At 46.2% G+C, this 20,786-nt stretch overlaps 1 protein-coding gene across 1 annotated transcript in view; it reads left to right on the top strand.

The window, feature by feature from the left end:
• Positions 1-20,786, top strand: part of LOC130486469 (vascular endothelial growth factor receptor kdr-like) — a 194,306-nt gene that overhangs the window by 7,660 nt on the left and 165,860 nt on the right. The window contains exon 3 of the mRNA XM_056859739.1: positions 2,767-2,987. Within this exon, the coding sequence (XP_056715717.1) occupies positions 2,767-2,987 (221 nt within the window). The remainder of the gene's footprint in view (positions 1-2,766; positions 2,988-20,786) is intronic.

Genomic DNA, 20,786 nt, shown 5'->3' with positions numbered 1-20,786 from the left:
ACCACCTCCCGAGGAAGCCTGTTCCACTGAGGAACCGCTCTGTTAGAAAATTCTTCCTAATGTCTAGACGGAAACTCTTTTGAGTTTCAACTCGTTGGTTCTGGTCCGACCTTCTTGGGCAACAGAAAACAACTCGGCACCCTCCTCTATATGACAGCCCCTCAAGTACTTGAACATGGTTATCATATCCCCTCTCAGTCTTCTCCTCTTCAGGCTAAACATACCCAGCACCTTCAACCTTTCCTCATAGGACTTGGTCTCCAGACCCCTCACCATCTTTGTTGCCCTCGTCTCAACACGTTCCAGCTTGTCTACATCTTTTTTAAATTGTGGTGCCCAAAACTGAACACAGTACTCTAGTTGAGGTCTAACCAGAGCTGAGTAAAGCGATACCTTCACTTCACGTGATCTGGACACTATACTTGATGCAGTATTGCTGTTGATGCAGCCCAAGACTGCATTTGCCTTTTTAGCTACCACATCACACTGCTGACTCATGTTCAGTGTTTGGTCTACTAAGACCCCAAGATCCTTTTCACACACACAACTGCTCAGACAAGTCTCCCCCATCCTATAATTATGCATTTGATTTTTCCTACCTAAATGCAGAACTTTACATTTGTCTTTGTTGAAGTGCATTTTATTAGTTCTAGCCCACTTCTCCAGCCTGTCAAGATCATCCTGCATCTTGGCTCTGATTCTACCGTATTTGCTACCCCTCCCAATTTAGTATCATCTGGAAATTTAATAAGCATCCCCTCTATTCCTTCATCCAAATCATTTATAAAGATGTTGAACAACACAGGGCCCAGCACTGATCCCTGAGGAACTCCACTAGTCACTTCTCTCCAAGAGGATGAGGAAACATTAACTAGCCCTCTTTGGGTACGATCTGTCAACCAGTTGCAAATCCACCTAACAATAATAGGATCTAAACCACATTTAGAGAAAAGACTGAGGAAAAGTAGGAATTGAGGAGTTCTGCCCTCAAATAGTAGAAGTGGTTTTGGGGGTCTCAGAGCAGGTTGTGCGTTGCAGCAGTCAAACAGAGGATACTTTAAAATATGCCAACTTGTTCATATTTTGCAATTTATTATGTGGAATGGGCAATCCCCCCCCCCTCCGGCTGCTCTAGGATGATAACAAAGCCAGCATAGAAGAGCCTCCAGCCATAGGGGGGGCCTTAGGCCAGAATGTTGCAGTGCCCTTGGTGTGAGTAGAAGAGTGGTAACAGGAGAGTTGTTACAAGTCCCTTGCTTCATTTCTGAGATGTATGGAATAAGCATGCCATCTTCCCTCTTTGCTTTTAAAACCTGCCCTTCTTTTCCCCAGCGTCTAACCTGTGAGGAAGAGAAATAAATTGCATCCGTTATGTAGTATGTTTGAAAGAGCTGCCCAATCCAATATGTGGTCTCAATGAAAGATACCCTGACCTCATAAAAAGCAAGACTGTTGTCCATAACATCAGGAGGAAACCCCCACCCCCGGTAACGACAACATGTGAAATAATATCGGCAGCCAAATGTTTGTCTTCCAAACTTGGTTTTCGAGTGGGGGGGGGGGGAGACCTGAAAAATCCAAAATAAGAAGTCCTGCTTCTACTTTGTTGGCAGATGAGCTGAGATGCTGGTGGAGTTGCATGTGTCCCCTGCATTGTCTTTCTGTTCCAGGCAATACTCTGAGTCAGATTGCCAACTTTGGGTTGGAAAATTCCTGGAGATTTGGGTGTGGAGCCTGCGTAGGGTGGGTTTGGGGAAGAGGAAGAACCTCAACATGGTATAATGCCATAGAGTCCACCTTCCAAAGCAGCCATTTCCCCCAGGAAACTGATGTCCATTGTCTGGAGATCAGTTGTAATACCAGGAGCTCTTTAGTCCCTACCTGGAGGTTGGCAACCCTAACTCTGAGAATTGTGCATGAGTCAGGGGAAATCAGAAGATTCTTGTGTCTTCACCCCAAACCCCCCTTCTTTGTTGCTGTGGCCCAGGTCTGAGTTGAGAAGACCACAGAAGCTGCATGACTCCAGGGCTGCTTTAATGTCCCAGGCAGCTTGTCTCTCATGCCCCCCAGGCAGACAGTGACCCCCTCAGTTATACTGCCCTTGCACAAATCTATGGTGAGAGCACACTTGGAATACCGTTTGCGGTTCTCGTCAGCAAACCTAAAAAAGGATATTGCAGAGCTTGAGAAGGTGCAGAAAAGAGCAACCAAAATGATCAGGAGGCTAGAGCAACTGCCCTATGGGGAATGCCTAGGGCTGTTTAGCTTGGAAAGGAGGTGGTTAAGGGGAGGCATGATAGAGGTCTATAAAATTATGTAAGTTATGGAGAGAGTGGACAAGGAGAAGCTTTTCTCCCTCTCTCATAATACTAGAACGTGGGGTCATCTGCTGAAGCTGGAGGGTGAGAGATTCAAAACAGACTAAAGGAAGTATTTCTTCTCACAATGCATAGTTAAATTGTGGAACTCCCTGCCCCAGGATGTGGTGATGGCTGCCAACTTGGAAGGCTTTAAGAGGGGAGTGGACGTGTTCATGGAGGAGAGGGCTATTCATGGCTACTAGTAAAAATGGATACTAGTCGTGATGCATACCTATTCTCTCCAGGATCAGAGGAGCATGCCTATGATTTGAGGTGCTGTGGAACCCTGGTTGGCCACTGTGTGAACAGACTGCTGGACTGGTTGGACCTTGGTCTGATCCAGCATGGCCTTTCTTATGTTCTTATGCCTGAATTTCATTGTGTACCCCATTTGTTCTGTTAATAGGGGTTTGCCCGGTTTGATGTGGCTCTGGGGAAATGACGCCTCCAAAGATGGCAAGAGGTGGCGTGTCTACGAGCAGAAGTGTTCGGACAGGCCGTGGCTGACCTGCAGCACGCTCGCGACGGACCAAGCTTCTGCCGGCGACACTGGCTACTTCACCTGCCTTTACAGCCGGTTCCGTTCGAATGAAGAGCTCAAGGCCAAGATCTACGTGTTTGTCAAAGGTGAGCACTTTGGTTCCCCCCGGCTCCCCCCACCGAATAATGCCACTCTGAGATCAGGGCAACGAGAAGGCGGGAGCTAAAGAAGGAAAAGGGGAACTGCTGCAGCAGAGCGACAAGGTGACGTGGATTTGGATAGAGGGCAGGGTACAAATCTAAAAATAAATAAATAAATTTGATCAATTTCTTAAAATATTTTATTTTTCATTTCAGTATATACAAAAACAGAAATACAGAAAAACAGAAAATAATACAGAAATGTTCTGGGTGGAAATACAAAATTTTGATAAAACTACCTCATGATTATTATTATTCTATCCTACTTAGGGAGTATATTATGTCATATCTCCACCCTCTTAATATATGGCCCTCTTTGTTTTCTAATTGCTAGCTTATTCTCTATATTGCTAACATTGTACCATTGACATTCTTATTTTTAATTTAATATCTAATGCTTTCTTCCTTCACATAAGCATATATCTACCCAAACTCAATTTTGCTTATACAACATTTTAACAAACAAGTGAGTACTCAAGCTCCCAGTTGTTTTCAAATTCTTCACTTGGTCTTTTATTCACTTGGTTTGCCAGCCTTGCCACCACTGCATCCTCTGCTAGTTTACTCTTCCATTCCTAGTTCATTACAAAGATTGAACATCTTTGCTTAAGAAACCGGATGGCTCAGGGAGAGGGAGTCAAGGAAGCATGCAAGCCCGGCTGGGAAGAAGAGCAGACTTGGATCGTGGGAGACTTGCCCTGTCAGCACAAGGCATCCTGCCAGAGGATTGTCAGTCCCCCCCTCCCCCAGCTTTACAGACTTTCAAAGTTTGGAGTAAGCCTCCCTTAGGAGATGACGGTAGAAGTACTTGGTAGCTTTAGGGTATGCATAGACCCTCGGTCTGACTACAACCGCATCCCATAATTTAGCAGTCAAATATGGTCAAATTACTTGCCCATTACTTGACCACATTTGATTGGTCAAATGCCAAGCGAAGGAGGGCTTTTATTATTTTAAATCATTATGTTTATTGGCACAACAGAAGTGACTTGAATCATGCTGACATTTAATGCTCATGCTGATTTTTAAACGTTAGCTGTTACTGTAAAACAATGAAATCAACTTTTTTAACCACTGTAATGAAATCAAGCCTAAACTCTCCCTAGAAGCTAAAATGACTAAACTGAGGCTATCATACTCTGGTCACATTATAAGAAGACAAGAGTCACTGGAAAAGACAATAATGCTAGGAAAAGTGGAAGGCAGCAGGAAAAGAGGAAGACCCAACAAGATGGATTGACTCAATCAAGGAAGCCACGGTCCTCAGTTTGCAAGGCCTGAGTGAGGCTGTTAACATTAGGATGTTTTGGAGGACATTAATTCATAGGGTCCCCATGAGGTGCAAGCAACTTGATGGCACTTAATACACGCAAACAATGAATGTGCCTAATCCATTGAGGATGAGCTTGCATTTGTGGGAGATGCACCCTTGCTATACTGTTAGGTTGGCTCCTGACGGCTGCAGGGCGAAGGAAGCTGCCACCACCGTGGTGACATTCTTGGCATTCCTGGCTTCATAGAATCAGGTTTGCCAACTCCAGCTTGAGAAATTCCTGAAGATTTGGGGGTAGAGCCTAGGGAGGGAGGGTTTGTGAAGGGGAAAGTATCTCAGCAGGGTACAATGCCATAGAGTCTACCCTCCAAAGCAGCCATGTTCTCCAGGGGAACTGATCTCTGTGGCCTGGAGATCTGTTGTAATTCTGGGAGATCTCCAGGACCCATTTGGAGGTTGTCAGCCCTACACAGAATATTGGACAGGATTTGACTACAGTAGAAATTATAGGCCATCAACCCTGTTGGGTAGACCAGTATTATCATCCGCAGATGACTAAAGAAAGCCACCATGCTCCAATACTTTTGATTATTTGGTGTATCTTTGCTATTCCTAGGTCTCTCAGATGCCTTGATCATTTTTTTTTTGTTTCTATATTCAGGAGTGCCCTGACATAGATAGCCCAGTCTAGACTGATCCTGTCAAATCTTGGAAACTAAGCAAGGGCGGCCCTGGTTAGTAATTGGATGGGAAACCACCAAGGAGGTCCATGGTTGTTATGTAGAGGCAGGCAAGGGCAAACCACCTCTGAATGTCTCTTGTCTCAAAAACCCAATGGGGTCGCCATAAGTCAGCTGTGACTTGATGCCCTCCCCAAATTCAGGAGCACTTTTCACCTACCAAAGTATTGTAGGGAGCAATTCCATATAGCATCTTTCCACTTTTTCCTTTTGTGCGCTGCTGCCACCAGCATGGTGTAGTGGTTAAGAGCTGTGGATGCTAATCTGGCAAACCAGGTTTGATTCCTCACTGCTACACATGAAGCCAGCTGGGTGACCTTGGGCTAGTCACAGTTCTGTTCAAGCTCTCTCAGCCCCACCTACCTCACAAGGTGTCTGTTGTGGGGAGAGGAAGGGAAGGAGATTGTAAGTCAGTTTGATTCTCCTTAAAATGTAGAGAAAATCGGCATATAAAAACCAACTCCTTCTTCTTCTTTCCTGGAAATTCAGTACCCTGGTGATCATCAGGGCACTGAGCTTTTCCCATTGCATATTGCTCAAGTGGCTGCATCTTATACACTTTGAGGATGTCAATTGCGAGGCACTCCCAAATTCAGCTTCCTGCTCACGTACTATGTCTTTGATTAATTAAACTCTCCCTCAGTCTGAACTGTTTTTGCAATTATTCCTCTGCAAGGGCTTCAAGACCCACTCAGGACGGCCGTCAAACTCTGCTTTAAAAACACAAATCAGTATCACAAAAACCTTCCCTATAGTGGGAGAACACCAATCACAGATTTAATCTCTGTAAATGCTTGGATGCCTGTGGACCATCTAGTCACTGGTTGTGCAGAATGAAATCAGTCTTGCATATGACTGATGCTAAGTGATTTTTTTTAAGTATTAAAATTTTGCATAGCAGGAAGCCTTACATATAAATCTATCTAGGACAGGAAAAAATTGGAAATAAAAAGTAATATAAATCTTTTGAAAATACAATTTATATCCTAACATTACATATACATAAGTATATGCAGAGGAATCTAGAAATGTTCGATTCCAACAACAAATATCTCTAAATCTCTTAAGCAAGGCTAGGGAGACTTACATAATTCTTCTTCCGCATGTATATTTATTTTTACTCAAACTAGCTGCATCAAGAAACAGATGGGGGGAAAGAGATCAATTAACCCTTTACGCTCTGCCCCAAAGGCACACTCAGCAAATTGCCTTTTCACTTGGGGGAGAAAAGAAAGGAGCCCCCTACAGCTTTCTTCCAGAGTTAAGAAAGCAGCTTGGTGAGGGTAAATCTGAGCTGGGAAAGGGGCCAGAGAGAAAACATCAGTCTCCACACACCCCTCCACCTTGATTTTCACCAGCTGTTCCCATGCACTGGATTCTCTCCATAAACTAGACATTTTCCAACATGATTTGTGCGTCAATAAATCAGCATTATACATTACAGTATATGTATAACCGGTATACATTTTATGTATAAATGCTGCATATCAGTTGCATATAAAAACTGCACAATGGGTGTAGTTTGTCTCTAAAGCACAACTGGAAACTACAGTCAAATCATGGGTGGTTGGGCGTTAATATTCTGGGCGGAAAGGCCATCTGTAATAATTTATATTTTACAGCAACACACTACAGCCAAAGTAGTCTGAAATAAATAAACGAATGAAGGCATGCCTTCTACTTGCAACCCCACTTATTAAAATATACAGTGGCCAATTAAAAGAAGTCCTGCTAATTAATCAGCAAAACATTCTGTTGGTGTATCAACCAATTAATGCTCAGAATCCCAGGGTTGGATCCTGGGCTGTACTCTGCTTGCTCAGGTAGCATTTCCACTTGGGCAAGATTTCTGCTGATTCCTCTCCTGCTGCAGACCCCTTCCCTCGCAGTCCCTCTCCTCTCGTTCTTGAGGGCCTTGAGCACAGTTTCAAGCTGCGTGGCAGGCTGTAGCAGGAGCAGAGAGGTGAGAAAGTTTCATAGGGCAGTTGTGCTAACAGTACACAGGGACTATCCCCTAGTTCTCATCTTGCAAGAACTAGCCCTGTCTGCGGCTTATACTAAGAAATGTGCAGTGCAGTCCCAAGTAGAGTTACACCTTTCTAAGTCCACTGAAGTCAGTGGTTTTAGAAGGGTATAGCTCTGTTTAGGATTGCATTGTTAAACTCTTCTAGCAGCTTGGCTTCAAATCAGTTTAGGGGTTTGCATCAAGAGTAGAGCAATTGGCTTACCAATTGTGTTTGGAGCTATTGTTTTTGAAGTGTGCCCAGGTGATGTTGTGATTTATGGTCCCCAGGCAGGTGGGATGTGAGAATGGGTGAGTCAAGCACTTCTCCTCTGAGAGCATAAGGCCATTCTTCCAGGAGATGAAGAATAATAGCGTTTTCCCTCCTCAGTCCAGGCTAATTGCTGAAATCACTGAACATGATCTGGGGGGAAGTCTTGCTTCTCCGCCTCTGTTTCCTGACCTTGCTGTTGTTTTCTCAGCCTCCTTTGTAGAGGTCCATAGGACTGTGAGTCTCATGGCATGTGTCAGCGCTACAGGATCATTGAATGTGGACCTCCCCATCATTCAGTTTGCCCAGGCTAATGAATAATCCCCCAGTGGACTCTCTGAGGAACCATATGCTATTTACTTTCTGGTAGATTTCACATCAGCTTTGATTGTTTTGGTGACCTTAAGGCCCCAGTTGTGGTGGGAAGCCACAGGGTTAAACAAAAGCAATAGATCCCTTGTGATATGCAACAGTTTTCACTGAATCTGGAAATTACTTACATGATGTTTTATTAATTAAGCTGTAAGTGCTATGTAATGTCAAAAGCATAATAGCAGGAAGTTCACTCACAGAGCCTGCTGAATTCTTAAACTAATGTACTTAAAATTAATTAATTAGTGATGCACATGGACTGGCATTGGGGGCAGAAGACAGGGGACCCTCTCATATCATTCATTCAAGGCCTTAATGCCTAAACCAAAATATTTAATGTTGATTCTTGCTTGCAAGGTAGCACCATCTGATGAAACTAACTGCATTTCCAAAGAATAGTTGTGAATTTCCTGCATTGTGCAGGGGGTTGGACTAGATGACCTTGGTGGTCACCCTTCCAATTCTATGAGTCTATACTCATCTTGCTGAACATTCATGTTGTTCCACTGCTTTCTGGTGCCCTTTTGACCCTGTGGCAGTTTCTTCTCCTTTGCCCTCACTGCCTTCACCCCCATTGTGTCTTCACTGTCATGAAATATGATTGCTGAGGTGGCCCATGTGACTTTGGTTATGAGTAGCTGTGATGTTGTCACATCAGATAGTGCTGCGATGCCAGCAGCAAAATAACGTGCGTTGCTATTAGCCAACAGAGCTAATTGAAGTGGGGGCAAGTGATGGCAAGGCAAGAGAGGGCAAAGAAAATGGGACTCAGAAGAACAGCATGGAAAGAGTGCACAATCATAGAGTTGGAAGGGACCATTAGGGTCATCTAATCCAACCCCCTGCACAATGCAGGAAATTCACAACTACCTCCCCACCCCACCCCCAGTGACCACTACTCCATGCCCAGAAGATGGCCAAGATGCCCTCCCTCTCATGATGTGCCTAGAATCAGCATTGCTATCAGATGGCCATCTAGCCTCTGCTTAAAGTTCACAATGAGTGCCAAAAATAGGATTATTGACCCTCTCCAAAATGAAGGAAATAATTCTGGCCCGACTGTAGCTTTCTTGCTTCAGGCCAAGTCTGTGACTTCAGCAGGACAAACCTGCCCTTAGTTTTTAAAATGAGCAAGATGGATTTGGTATCGACTGAGAGGGACAATCTGTTTGTTTTCCATTTGCTGCTGGGACTGGGAGCTTAATGTTCAAATAATTTCCATCAGCTGAATTTTAAGTGGGTTTCTTTTGCTCCCTCAACTTTTCATTTAAAAAAAAAAACACAACCACAGCCCTCACAACCAGCCAGTCCGCCCCTTTTTCCTCCTCTTTGCAACTCCTTGCAGATTTCAATAGCACATAAACTTCACCATATGCGAAGATAATTCACAGTGGGTAGCCGTGTTAGTCTGTTTGTAGTAGTCAAAAAGGGCAAGAGTCCAGTAGCACCTTAAAGACTAACAAAAATATTTTCTGGTAGGGTATGAGCTTTCGTGAGCCACAGCTCACTTCTTCAGATACAGCTAGAATGTGAATCCATCTGTCTTTAAGTAGAGGAACAGTATGTAAATGTGAATAGCAGGCTTGATTGGATTAGGTGTGATATGCAAAAGAGTCTGTGATGTCCAGGGGAGAGATGGGTGTGGAGAAATCAGCATTGGTAATGGGCCATGAATGCAAGGTCTTTATTCAGCCCAGGTAAATGCATTGACTTTAGTTTGAATATCAACTGTAATTCAGCAGTTTCTCTTTCCAATCTCCCTTTAAAATTCCTTTGTAAGAGAACTGCTACTCTTAAATCTGCCCTTCCACAATCTACATTGGACAAACAGGTCAGTCTCTTAGACAAAGATTAAATGGACATAAGTCTGACATCAGAAACCACAATATTCAAAAACCAGTGGGTGAACATTTCAACCTTCCAGGACATTCTGTTGCAGATTTAAGAGTAGCAGTTCTCTTACAAAGGAATTTTAAAGGGAGATTGGAAAGAGAAACTGCTGAATTACAGTTGATATTCAAACTAAAGTCAATGCATTTACCTGGGCTGAATAAAGACCTTGCATTCATGGCCCATTACCAATGCTGATTTCTCCACACCCATCTCTCCCCTGGACATCACAGACTCTTTTGCATATCACACCTAATCCAATCAAGCCTGCTATTCACATTTACATACTGTTCCTCTACTTAAAGACCAAGGGATTCACATTCTAGCTGTATCTGAAGAAGTGAGCTGTGGCTCACGAAAGCTCATACCCTACCAGAAAATATTTTTGTTAGTCTTTAAGGTGCTACTGGACTCTTGCCCTTTTTCACCATATGCAACAGAGAACAGCTTCTCAATGGAATGTCTCAAGTTTCCCACCCAGAAGGACAGCTCACAGCATCTCCTGCCTTCCACAAGCCACGTGGCTCCAGCTGTGGCAGTTGCCGCTGCTTAGGAATTCAAAAGAAAAAGAAACGCTCCCACACTCCCAGCATGGTGAACTGGGAAAGAGGAGGGATAAGCATCAGCAGTGACACTGGGCCCCAGACTCCCAAACTCCATGTCCTTCCAAATGGACATGTCCCCTTCATTTATTTTTTTATTTTTTTTGCCAGGGATGAATTGGCCCTTGAATTTACTGAGGAAGTTTCTGGTGGGCCACGGTCTTAGGAGGCCACTGCAACCCTAGCCTTTGTTGCCACATCCCAGATCCAAGCCAAGTGGGCCCTACAACACCTAGGGATGCCAGCCTTCCGGAATTACAGCTCATGTCCAGTCTACAAGGGTCAGTTCCCTTGGAGAAAATGGCTGGTTTGGAGGCTAGACTCTATGGCATTGTACTCCGCTGAGGTCCCTGCCCTCCCAGGTTCCAACCCCAAATCTCCAGGAGTTTCCCAGGCTGGATCTGGCAACCCTACCTCCCATCCCCCACCGGTTGCCGGGAACACCTGGCAACCTTAGCAGCACCACAGGCGCCAGCCCCTTGGCAAAGCTTGCCCCAGAGATGACCTAAGGTCCCAATCTGCTGCTGATTTTCCTTCCCCCAGTCAGGGTAAAGGAGCTCTAGTTCCCTTCTCCTGTCTCTGGACAGGACAATGTTGCACAAGAGAGCATTTTTCATTCGCTCATCTTCTCCCCCCTTTACTGGTTCTTTAAAGCCAAGTTTTGCCTTCCAGAGCCTCATAACAGTTTGTTCAAATAGTCTAATTGCAGGAAGAAGGAATGTGGGGGCTGAGAGGACAGCCTTGGCTGTTGGTTGGGGTTGGGATCGGAGCCCCTCAGACAGCTGCGCTCAATGCCAAATGCTCACAATTGACTGAGATAGCCAGGAAAGCATTCTGTGCACTTGGAACTCAAGTTGCAGTGACAAAATCTGTGTGTGTTGATGTTAGTGAGGCTTACCACTCTTTGGGCTATGGTTGCCAACCTCCAGGTAGTGCCTAAAGATCTCCTGGAATTACAGCTGATCTCCAGATGACATATATTAGTTCCTCTGGAGAAAATGTCTGCTTTGGAGGGTGGACTCTAGGGCATTATACACCACAGAAGTCCCTCCCCTCCCCAATCGCCACCCCCAGTCTCCAGGAATTTCCCAACCCTGAATTGGTAACTCTACTCTGGGCTCTGGCAAAGAATGAAGCCCATTCAGACCACCCCAGGCAGCAGGTTGGGAGGGCAGACTGTTACTTTTTGCTCCTGCCACCAGCCGGGAATGAGGAAACTTCTGTAAAAATATCTACCTTTGACTCCCGTCCACTAAAATTCCATGTGGTGTCAGACAAGGACTGGGGACATCTCTGCACTTGACCATGAAGCTCATTGGGTGACCTCAGGCCAGTCCTGCTCTCTCTTGAGGGTTGCTATCTTGCAGGGTTGATGTGAGGAAAAACATGGAGGGGAGGAAAACTATGTGCAGTATGTAGCCCTGAGCTCCCTTTGTTTCCAGGTCACATTTACCACTGCTGCACCAGGTCACATTTACCGTTCCGAGTCACATTCACCACTGCCGCCTGCTCCCCTGCCTGACAAAGCGCCTCACAGAAGTGAATGTTCATGCAAAAAGTGAATGTTCACCTCCCAAGACGGGAGGAAGCGCAGTCACTCTCTCACTTCTTGGGCATCCTGGGAAAAGTTTGGTATTGCCCTGCTTGCCTCCTGTCAGGGAGGACTGAGGGGACAGAGTGTTTGTGGATAGAGAGGTTAAAATAGCTCCGGGGCAATTTTAACCAAGCAGTTGGTCCCAGCAGTGCCGGTTAGAACCTCAGGGGCTGCTCGGCTGTGGCGACGTTGAGCGTGCGTGTCAGCTGCTCGACTGGTGTTGCTGCAGCCCAGGTTCAAAGTGAGGCACCTCATAGCTTCATTTTTCTTCTCTGTAACACTCCTGTGTCATGGGGAAAGAGAAGGCTGCAATCCTGATCTTTTTCTCCCGGGAGTAAAGCGGCCTCCTCTGGTGTCTCATGTGAACTGACAGCTTTTCTTCAGTGACATTTCTTGTTCCTTTGCTCCTGAGGGGAAAACACACACCCTCTCTCTCTCTCTGAAACGACAGCAAGCATAAGCATGGAAACAATGACTGGGAAAACGTTAGGCCCTCAGAGTTGTGTTTATTGTGAGGTCCTGTGGTTTGAATGCATAGTGAGCCCGTCACAATCATGAGCACCCTGCACGCGGCATCCAGGGGAAATGCAAACAGTGAAGTGGCCTTAATGTTCTGATTGACAGCAGCTGGCACTGTTGTCGGTGGCTGCCTGCGTAAGCTCTTTCAATCTTATACTTTGTAAATCATGTTGCCAGCCTCTAGGTGGGAGATCTCCTGGAATTACAACTGATCTCCAGGCTGCAGAGGAGATGGCTGGCAACTTCTGGAAGAGATGGCTGATTTGGAAGGTGGATTCTATGGCATTATACACTGCTGAGGTCCCTCCCCTGCCCAAACCCCACCTTCCCCAGGGTCTGCCTCCAAAATCCGAAGGTCTTTCCCCACCCAGAATTGGCAACCCTATAAACCATTTGGAATATTTTCAAACCCGCAAGTGCTTTAAGAGACCCGGTACAGCAATAAAGAAACCTAAACAATGCCATAGTTTACTTTGCCTCTCAAAACTCCCAGGACCCTTTAGCTGGATTTTGTTCCTCTGATATGGAAACTAGCGTTTCTTCTCAGTTATGCCTCTTCTGTCCTCTTCCTGCCCATCTATGACTTCTTCAGCTGCTCCATGTGTGAGTGGGTATGTGTGTTTGCGTGTGCGTGCGTTCTGGTGCTGTGTCGGAGGTCAACTGTTGGCACCCCACCCTTCCTGCAAACTCCCACTGACCTGCCAAGCCAGACTTTCTGTCTGCAGGAGCTAGGAAAAGAGCCCTTTCCCATCTCTCAGGCTTCTCTGACAGCTGATAAGCCCAAACACTTTGTTGGGCCTGCCTGTCTCCAGGTGCGACGTGTTTTCCGACTCATAGCCATTTCTTTCCTTCAGGGAACAGCGTGGGGGTATTCAGGTGTATGGGAAGGTGTGGCCTTCGGAGCAGAGAACGTGGGAATGGCCTCCATTCCTGGCTGGGCCCTGGGTGCTGAGTCGCCCTTCTGTCAGCACCCGAGGCCAGCCTTTCTTTATCTGATAGTGGAGGTCAGGATCTGATAGGATGTGACAGTTAAAACCAACTGTTCATTCCTTTAACCAATCGAGAAACATCTCTGTGTACTGGAGGAAGCAAAACTCCTTGCAGGACCCGACCCTGCACCCAGCGCCCCATCTGTGTTTGACAAGTGAGCTAGTTCTGTCCATCAAACTTGACAGAGACCAAGAAAAAACCCCTGGGATGAGGTAATGCAGAAAGGCAATCACTTTGTGAGGGGTCACCAGGAAGGAAAGAGCAGGAGGGGGCCTTACAGCAGTCACATGAACACATATGAAGTTGCCTTCTACTGAATCAAACCCATGGTCCATCATGGTCACTGTTTTCTACTCAGACTGGCAGAGGCTCTTCATGGTCTTGGGCAGATAAGGGTCTTTCCCATCACCTACCACCTGGTCTTTTAACTGGAGATACCGGGGCTGAACCTGGGACCTTCTGCATGCCAAGCAGATGATCTTCCACTGAGCCACAACCCCTCAGCCCAGTGGCCCCTGTAATGTGGCATCGTCCCTTGGCTCAGATCCAAGGTGCGGCTACTGTAGCAATGGGTATGGGTACCACAGGGGCTGCTGGGCTTGACTCCCTGCCTTTTTACAGGAGTTGCTGGCACCTTATTTATTTCCTGCACAGAACTGACCTAAAAGGTGCTCAGCCCCACCGGTATTCCCCCCCTGCTGTATAGCAGCAAGGGTTCTTGGGTTGTCAACTCTGGGCAGGGAAATTCCTGGAGATTTGGGAGGTGAAGCCTGGGAAGGGTGGGATTTGGGGAGGGGGGCTCATCATGGTGTAATGCCACAAATTTCACCCTCCTAAAATTCACCTCTCCAGGCGAGCTGCTCTCTGTTGTCTAGAGATCTGTTGTAATTCTGGGAAATCTCCAGGCCCCACCTTGGCAATCCTATAGGGTTCAGTTGCATGGCTCAACTTGACTTTGGCCACTGTGGCCTGTTCCCAGTATGTTAAAGGGCTTGTCTGCCCTGGATTTAGCTTGTGACCCAACAGGGCCTTGGGAATCCATGAGTACTGTCCCTACTATGTTGTTTAGCTGCAGAGAGAGGCTGACACAAATTAAGGCCTGCCTGACACTGGGGAAGGAGAGAGTTAGCTTTTTCCTTCCAGCTATTTCCCTCACTGAAAATGCCCCCTCCTCCTCCCCTGACACCTGAAGCCCCAGGAGGGGAAGAGACAGGTGCCTTTATTATACCTGTTGTTTTTAACATTGGTGAACCATCCATTCCTGCATTCTTGATAACTTTATTTCATTTAAATGTATTTATTAAAAACATTTTTAAACGACCTTTCCACCCAGCTTAGGTTTTTCAAGGTGACAAGCAATAACAACATTAAAACACAATTGGAAAACACTTATAAAAACAATTAAAACAGATAAACATATGAATGGTAGGAAGGGTCAGTGAGGGAATGTCAGACAGAACAGAAAAGCCTTCACCCACTGGCAGAAGTCAAGGGTAGAAGAAGGGCGCAGAGGAATCTCCTTGGAGAGGGAATTCCATACTTTTGGTGCCACCTTTGAGAAGGCCCTTTCTTGTGTTGCCATCTGTCTAACCTCAGACTGGTGGATGCACCCAAAGCAGGACCCTAAAGAGGATCATAATGGTCAGGTAGGTTTACATCAGAGTAGGTGGTTCTTAAAGTTTGTATGCTGGCCCCAAACCATATAGGGCTTTTAAGCTCAATATCAGCACCTTGAATTGGGCCCAGAATCCAATTGGGAGCCAGTGTAGGTGGAAAAATACTGGAGTGTTATAGTCCCTCGGACTCAGTCCAGCCAGAATTCTGACTGCTGCGTTCTGCACCAATTGAAGCTTCCGGAGCCTCTTCAAGGGCAGCCCCCCATAGAGTGCATCACAGTAGTCTAATGTGGATGTTACCGGGGCATGTAGCACAGCAGCCAGATCTTTTTTTGCCCCAGGAAAGCCACCGCTGGCTCCCCAGCCAAAGATGAGGAAAGGCGCTCTTGGCCTCTTCCTCTACAGGAGGCCAAGGTCTAGTACCCCCTCCAAGCTACAAATCTGCTCCCTTAGGGGGAGTGCAACCCCATCCTGGACAGGAGATCCTTCAGCTCCTGGGTCAATCTTTCCTCCCATGATTAGGGAAATAGGAAATCCACCTCCCTTCCTCAGCACTGGGCCCCCAACACAGATCAAACCCCTCTTTTATTCATGACTTTTCGTGGCATTGGGGTGGAAAGAAAGAGATGGAGAAACAGTGTGGTGAAGGGGGAGAAGCTAAAGTTACATGGAGGGGGGAAGAAAATGAGAAAAAGGGGGGACTGACTGGATGGCGAAGGAGAGAAAGAGAGCTGAAAAGAACATGGTGGGGAAATCGGGTGCTCCATCTTCCCTGTGAGCCAGGAAATTTCACAGGCCTTTGGCAGGTTTCCTGTAAGCAAGAGCAGGAACCATCCTTTTTTCCGACTATAATATTGATCTTGCCAAAACTCATCCATTTATCACAGCTGGGCATTAAATGCTGGCAGCATTTTTCTGCCAAGGTCACCCCCTAGTGCTCTGTTGTGAAATCAGCAGATGGTATTATGAGTTGGAAATGGCCCTTGGCTCACCAGAGAGGCTTAACGGATTTGAACGACCAGCTTTGGTTTCAAGCTCAAGAGGGATTTAATTCTGGCTTCTGGCTACTTGATTGCTTAGAAATGGCTACTCAAGTGGCCTATTTAAAACAGCAACCGTGAGAAATCACCTGAAGTTTCCTACAATGGTTAACTTGAAATCTGTTGCCTCTAAGGATGTGATGTTTGTGAGTCGACAGAAAGGACTTGCATAGCCAGGAAAGGACTTGCAGGAAATGAAAGATCTGAAGTAGACAGCCTTGAATGAAGTCTGGACTCACGAGCAAGGTTCCTGTCAGGTGCCTTCAAAGCACATTGTGTGTGGTGGGGAGAGGTGTGTAGAAACATATCCATAGCATACTTATGAAGTGTGGCTGAGAACCAGGCCTACCTCTTCATCCTGTCCTCCTCCCTCCAGGGCCAACCAGGTATGAGGCTGGGAGGTCTATGACTGACACTCCCAAATCTTTTGTCTTTTTAAATGGCAGATGTTCAAGGCCTCAGTTTTGATTGGAACCATGGTGTAGGACATGGGATGAACCCTTCCCCCCATGCCATGTTTCTGACCTTGATTGGTCCTGTGGAGCCACCGTTTGGCCTGCGGAGGAAAATGTTCAGGCAACATGAGGGGACAGATTGGTATTGTGGCTGCAGACACACGTAAAGCTTATACTGAATCAGAGCTTTGGTTCATTAAAAGTCAGTATTGTCTACTTGACTGGCAGCAGCTCTCCAGGGTCTCAGGCAGAGGTCTTTCACATCTCCTGCGGCCTGGTTCTTTTAACTGGAGGTGCTGGGGATTGAACCCAGGACCTTCTGTATGCAAAGCGTAGGCGCTTCCACTCAGCCACTGAGCCTCACAAATCCACTGATACTTTGCAAGGAACAGCAGCACTAGGGGATAGAGAGGCCTGCTTCCCTGGTGAATTGTTGCAGGGCTCCAATATATTGTCCCCTCCCTCTCCAAGTCTAGATGCTGTCTCAAAAAAAGTTCAGGAGAAGAAGGAAGAGATGAGTTCAGAGGTGTGGGGCATTGTCATGGATCTGACAAGATACATTTTGTGCCAGGGAAGTATAAATGACTACCCTGGTGTCTGCCAAATAGCCCTTGCTGTGTATGGGAACAGCAGCCTTGAGAGATCACTCCCTAAGACACTACAGTGGGTTTGTGATCTCTTAGGAGTATGTGAATAAATCCTCCCTGAGAACAGCCATAGAGGGAAGGAACAAGGAATAGTTTTCTATCTCATTGCTGATGATTATTCACCTTGCAAGCATGAAAAGAACACTTTGCTATTGTTGTTGTTGTTATTTTAAGGATGCCTCCTGTAATACATCTCATACTCCAGTAGTATGTAAATGCAGCAGAATCGCCATTGATCTGATTAGTAAAAGAACCTTGTCCAAACATTGCAGCGTACAGCCAGTGTGGTCTTCTTGCTAGGTTGGCCCAGGTAGGTCTTAGGGTGGGACACCCTATGCTGTCGAGCCAGGAGATGCCTCAGCTGGTTTGTGAAGGTGGGAAGAGACTAGCTGTTGAGTGCAGCAGTATATAAGGCATACGTACATATTTACTATGCCCAGAGCAGCATATGCACTTCTGCCTTCCCACCGCCTTATGAAGGTTAGACTGACTAAGCATGACTGGCGCAGGGCCACCTTAGGGCTGAGCAGAGATTTGTACTCCGGTTTCCTGCGACCTCATCTTGCACTCAGCCACTACACTGCATGGATTCTCGGTTTTATTCAAGCAGGTTTTTTATAGCTAAGGATGAAGCAACAGTTGGTTTTTTGTGTTCACCACAGTTATTGCTTTTTTAAAAAAGTAAACAACTAGCATATTTTACATTTAATGAGCTCTCAGGGATGTTAAGTGCTTTCAAGGCGCTTCTGACTTATGGCTATCCTATGAATTAATGGCCTCCAAAATGTCCTATCATTAAAAACTTTGATCAGGCCTTGCAAACTGAGGGCCATGGCTTCTGTTATTGAGTGAGTCAATCCATCTCGTGTTGGGTCTTCGTCATTTCCTGTTGCCTACAACTTTTCCTAGCATTATTGTCTTTTCCAGGGAGTCTTGTCTTCTCATGATGTGACCAAAGTACAATAGCCTCAGTTGTCGTTTTAGGGAAAGTACAGGCTTTATTTCATCGAGAACCCACTGATTTGTCTTTTTGGTGGTCCAATAAAACTGTCCTCCACATTTCAAGGGAATAAATTTTCTTCCTGTCAAGCTTTCTTCATTGTCCAAAGTTCACATCCATACACAGTATTGGGGAATACTATAATATGAGTTACCTTGACCTTGGTCTCCAGTGACACTCAATAACTCAAGGATATTTTCTAGTTCCTTCATGGCTGCCCTTTTGAGTCTCAATCTCCTTCTCATTTTTTGGTTGCATTTTCCCTTTTGGTTGATGATGGAGCCAAGGAATAGAAAATCTTTTAACAATATCAATTTCCTCACTGTCAACCTCAGGTATAGGGCAAGTTTTAAAATCTGATATGATGCAATGACCTTTCGTCTGACCTGTCCTACTAGTTTGGACTGTGATGGGAGGAAAGCTAGGTACAGGGTCATTGTTTCCCAACAGCCCTCGCCTTTGGGTTTTGACCTGGAAAACAGAGTTGCTGTCTGTCAGATGGGAGGAGAGAGGCAGGAACGAAATGAGGGAAACTGAGGCAGAGTCTGAGATAGGTCCGAGTGGATCAGTGAGGGTGGGGGAAGCATCACTGTGGACTAGGAGGTCTGGAGGGGAAGATTTCCATGAACCGATTGAAATCAGAGGCCGCTTTGGGGTTGTTACACCAACTGAGTGAGTGCGCTGGGAAGGCCCTAGAAAGGCTCTGATTCACCACTGAGCCTGTGCGGATCTGCTGCTCACTGGGTTAAAGACATGAATGATACACTTTCCTGTTATAAAGGTTCTGCAAGCATCCCTCTTTGATTTTTCATATTAAACCACCTGTGATTTGTCAGCCACCTCATAGCGGGATTGCTGGAACCCACCAAGGTTAGAATGGTAGTAACCAACACTGGAGAACCCTGAACAGAATGGCCCAGACTAGCTCAATCTTGTCAGATCTCGGAAGCTAAGCAGGGTTGGCCCTGGTCAGTATTTGAATGGGAGACCACCAAGGAAGTCCAGGGTCGCTACGCAGAGGCAGGCAATGGCAAACCACCTCTGAATGTCTCTTGCCTTGGAAACCCCCAGGGGTTGCAATAAGTCAGCTGTGACTTGACGGCCAAAAACAAACCCACAAACCAAAACGCTATGGTGCCTTCAGCCCTTCCATCTCCACCTGGCTCCACAGTCGCATGAGTGACTGATGCTCTTATTGCAAGGTATTTCCCTCAACCATTCGGATGAAAGATGGGGTACTGTTTAAAGAGGGTGGTAGGAAGGAGAAGCCAGATTTGTTACTCATGTGGGCAAAGATAAAAGGGCATCTTAGGAGATGTCCTTTGTCTCTTTTGGTTTCTATTTCCCTTCTCTTTCATTTAGTTAACCTGGGGTAGAGAGAAGAGCACGCTGGCATCCAGAGCTCCAACGTGCTTATGGGGAGCTATATATGGTTGCCCCTTCCTTCAGTGTTCCATTTGTCATTGCACCAAGATTCCAACGACCTTTTGTGAAGCATCATCTTGATGCCTCCGACCTTTCCAGATAATACGAACATGGTTGTGACGGGCCAACTGCATTCAGGCAACTGAATGCGGAAGGCTTTTGTGATCTGCTGCACAGACTGCTGCCCTAGTAGAAGCTTGAAATTGTGAACTAATTTTTATTTCACAAAGTAACTAAATGAAGTTTAGTTGGAATGGCAGAAAGGAAGGCCCCCATTTCTCTACAACTTCTCCACCGTAACTCCCATGAATCACTGCAGCCACTGTGTGTGTGTGTGTGTGTGTGTGTGTGTGTGTGTGTGTGTGTGTGTGTGTGTAAAGTGCCGTCAAGTCGCAGCCGACTTATGGTGACTCCTTTTGGGATTTTCATGGCAGGAGACTAACAGAGGTGGTTTGCCAATGCCTTCCTCTGCACAGCAACCCTGGACTTCCTTGGTGGTCTCCCATCCAAATACAAACCAGGGCTGACCCTGCTTAGCTTCTGAGATCTGATGAGATCAGGCTAGCCTGGGCCATCCAGGTCAGAGCCTGCAGCCACTACCTTTGAGCAAAAGTGAGCACACGGACTGTTTTTCAAGAACTGGGCCTGCACTTGGTTCTTCTGTACCAATTACACCCTCCAAGCCCTGAAGGGGAGGTAATATTTCTTCTAGGGCTTCTTGTTTCTCCCCTTCCATTTTTCTCTAGAATTCAGGCATTAAGATCTGACAATGAGGCTTAGTTTAGTGTAGTCTCTTCTGTGGAAGCAAGATAAGAGTAGGGCCCAATATTTTTTAGAGTAAAAATAAAAAAGAGGGGTGCCTGTGGGGTCCTTAGGAGGTTTGAAAAAAAGTAATGAGAATCACTACAAGATGTCTACCATCAGGGTAATTGCCCAGGGGGTGGGAAGGTCCTAAGCTAAACATCCTTCTGTGATGGGGCGGCCAAAGACAATGGCTCCTGAGGCCTTCTGAAGTGCCCCTGCTCCTGTGAGCTGGAGGAAAGCCAGGATTGGCTCCTTGCTTTTAGGAAGAGATGCTCTGGAGAAGAAGCAAGTGAGCACCGTGAAACACCTCAGTGAGCACCAGGTCGCCCACTGGCACGGTGTTGGGGAACAGTGCCCCAGAAGCTCATCTGACTTCATCACTTCCCTCCTTCCAGAGATAAACCAGGGCTCCCCCCCCCCCAATGTGGTTTGAAAATTAAGGTCTTGTTAGCTGAAAGTGAGATTGACACTCTTCCTGTTCCCTCTTCTGTTTTTGATATTTTTT

Source organism: Euleptes europaea, chromosome 13 (assembly GCF_029931775.1).
Source record: "Euleptes europaea isolate rEulEur1 chromosome 13, rEulEur1.hap1, whole genome shotgun sequence".
NCBI lineage: Eukaryota > Metazoa > Chordata > Lepidosauria > Squamata > Sphaerodactylidae > Euleptes > Euleptes europaea.
Note: the sequence above shows the minus strand (reverse complement) of the source record. Positions and strands in the feature narration are given on the sequence as shown.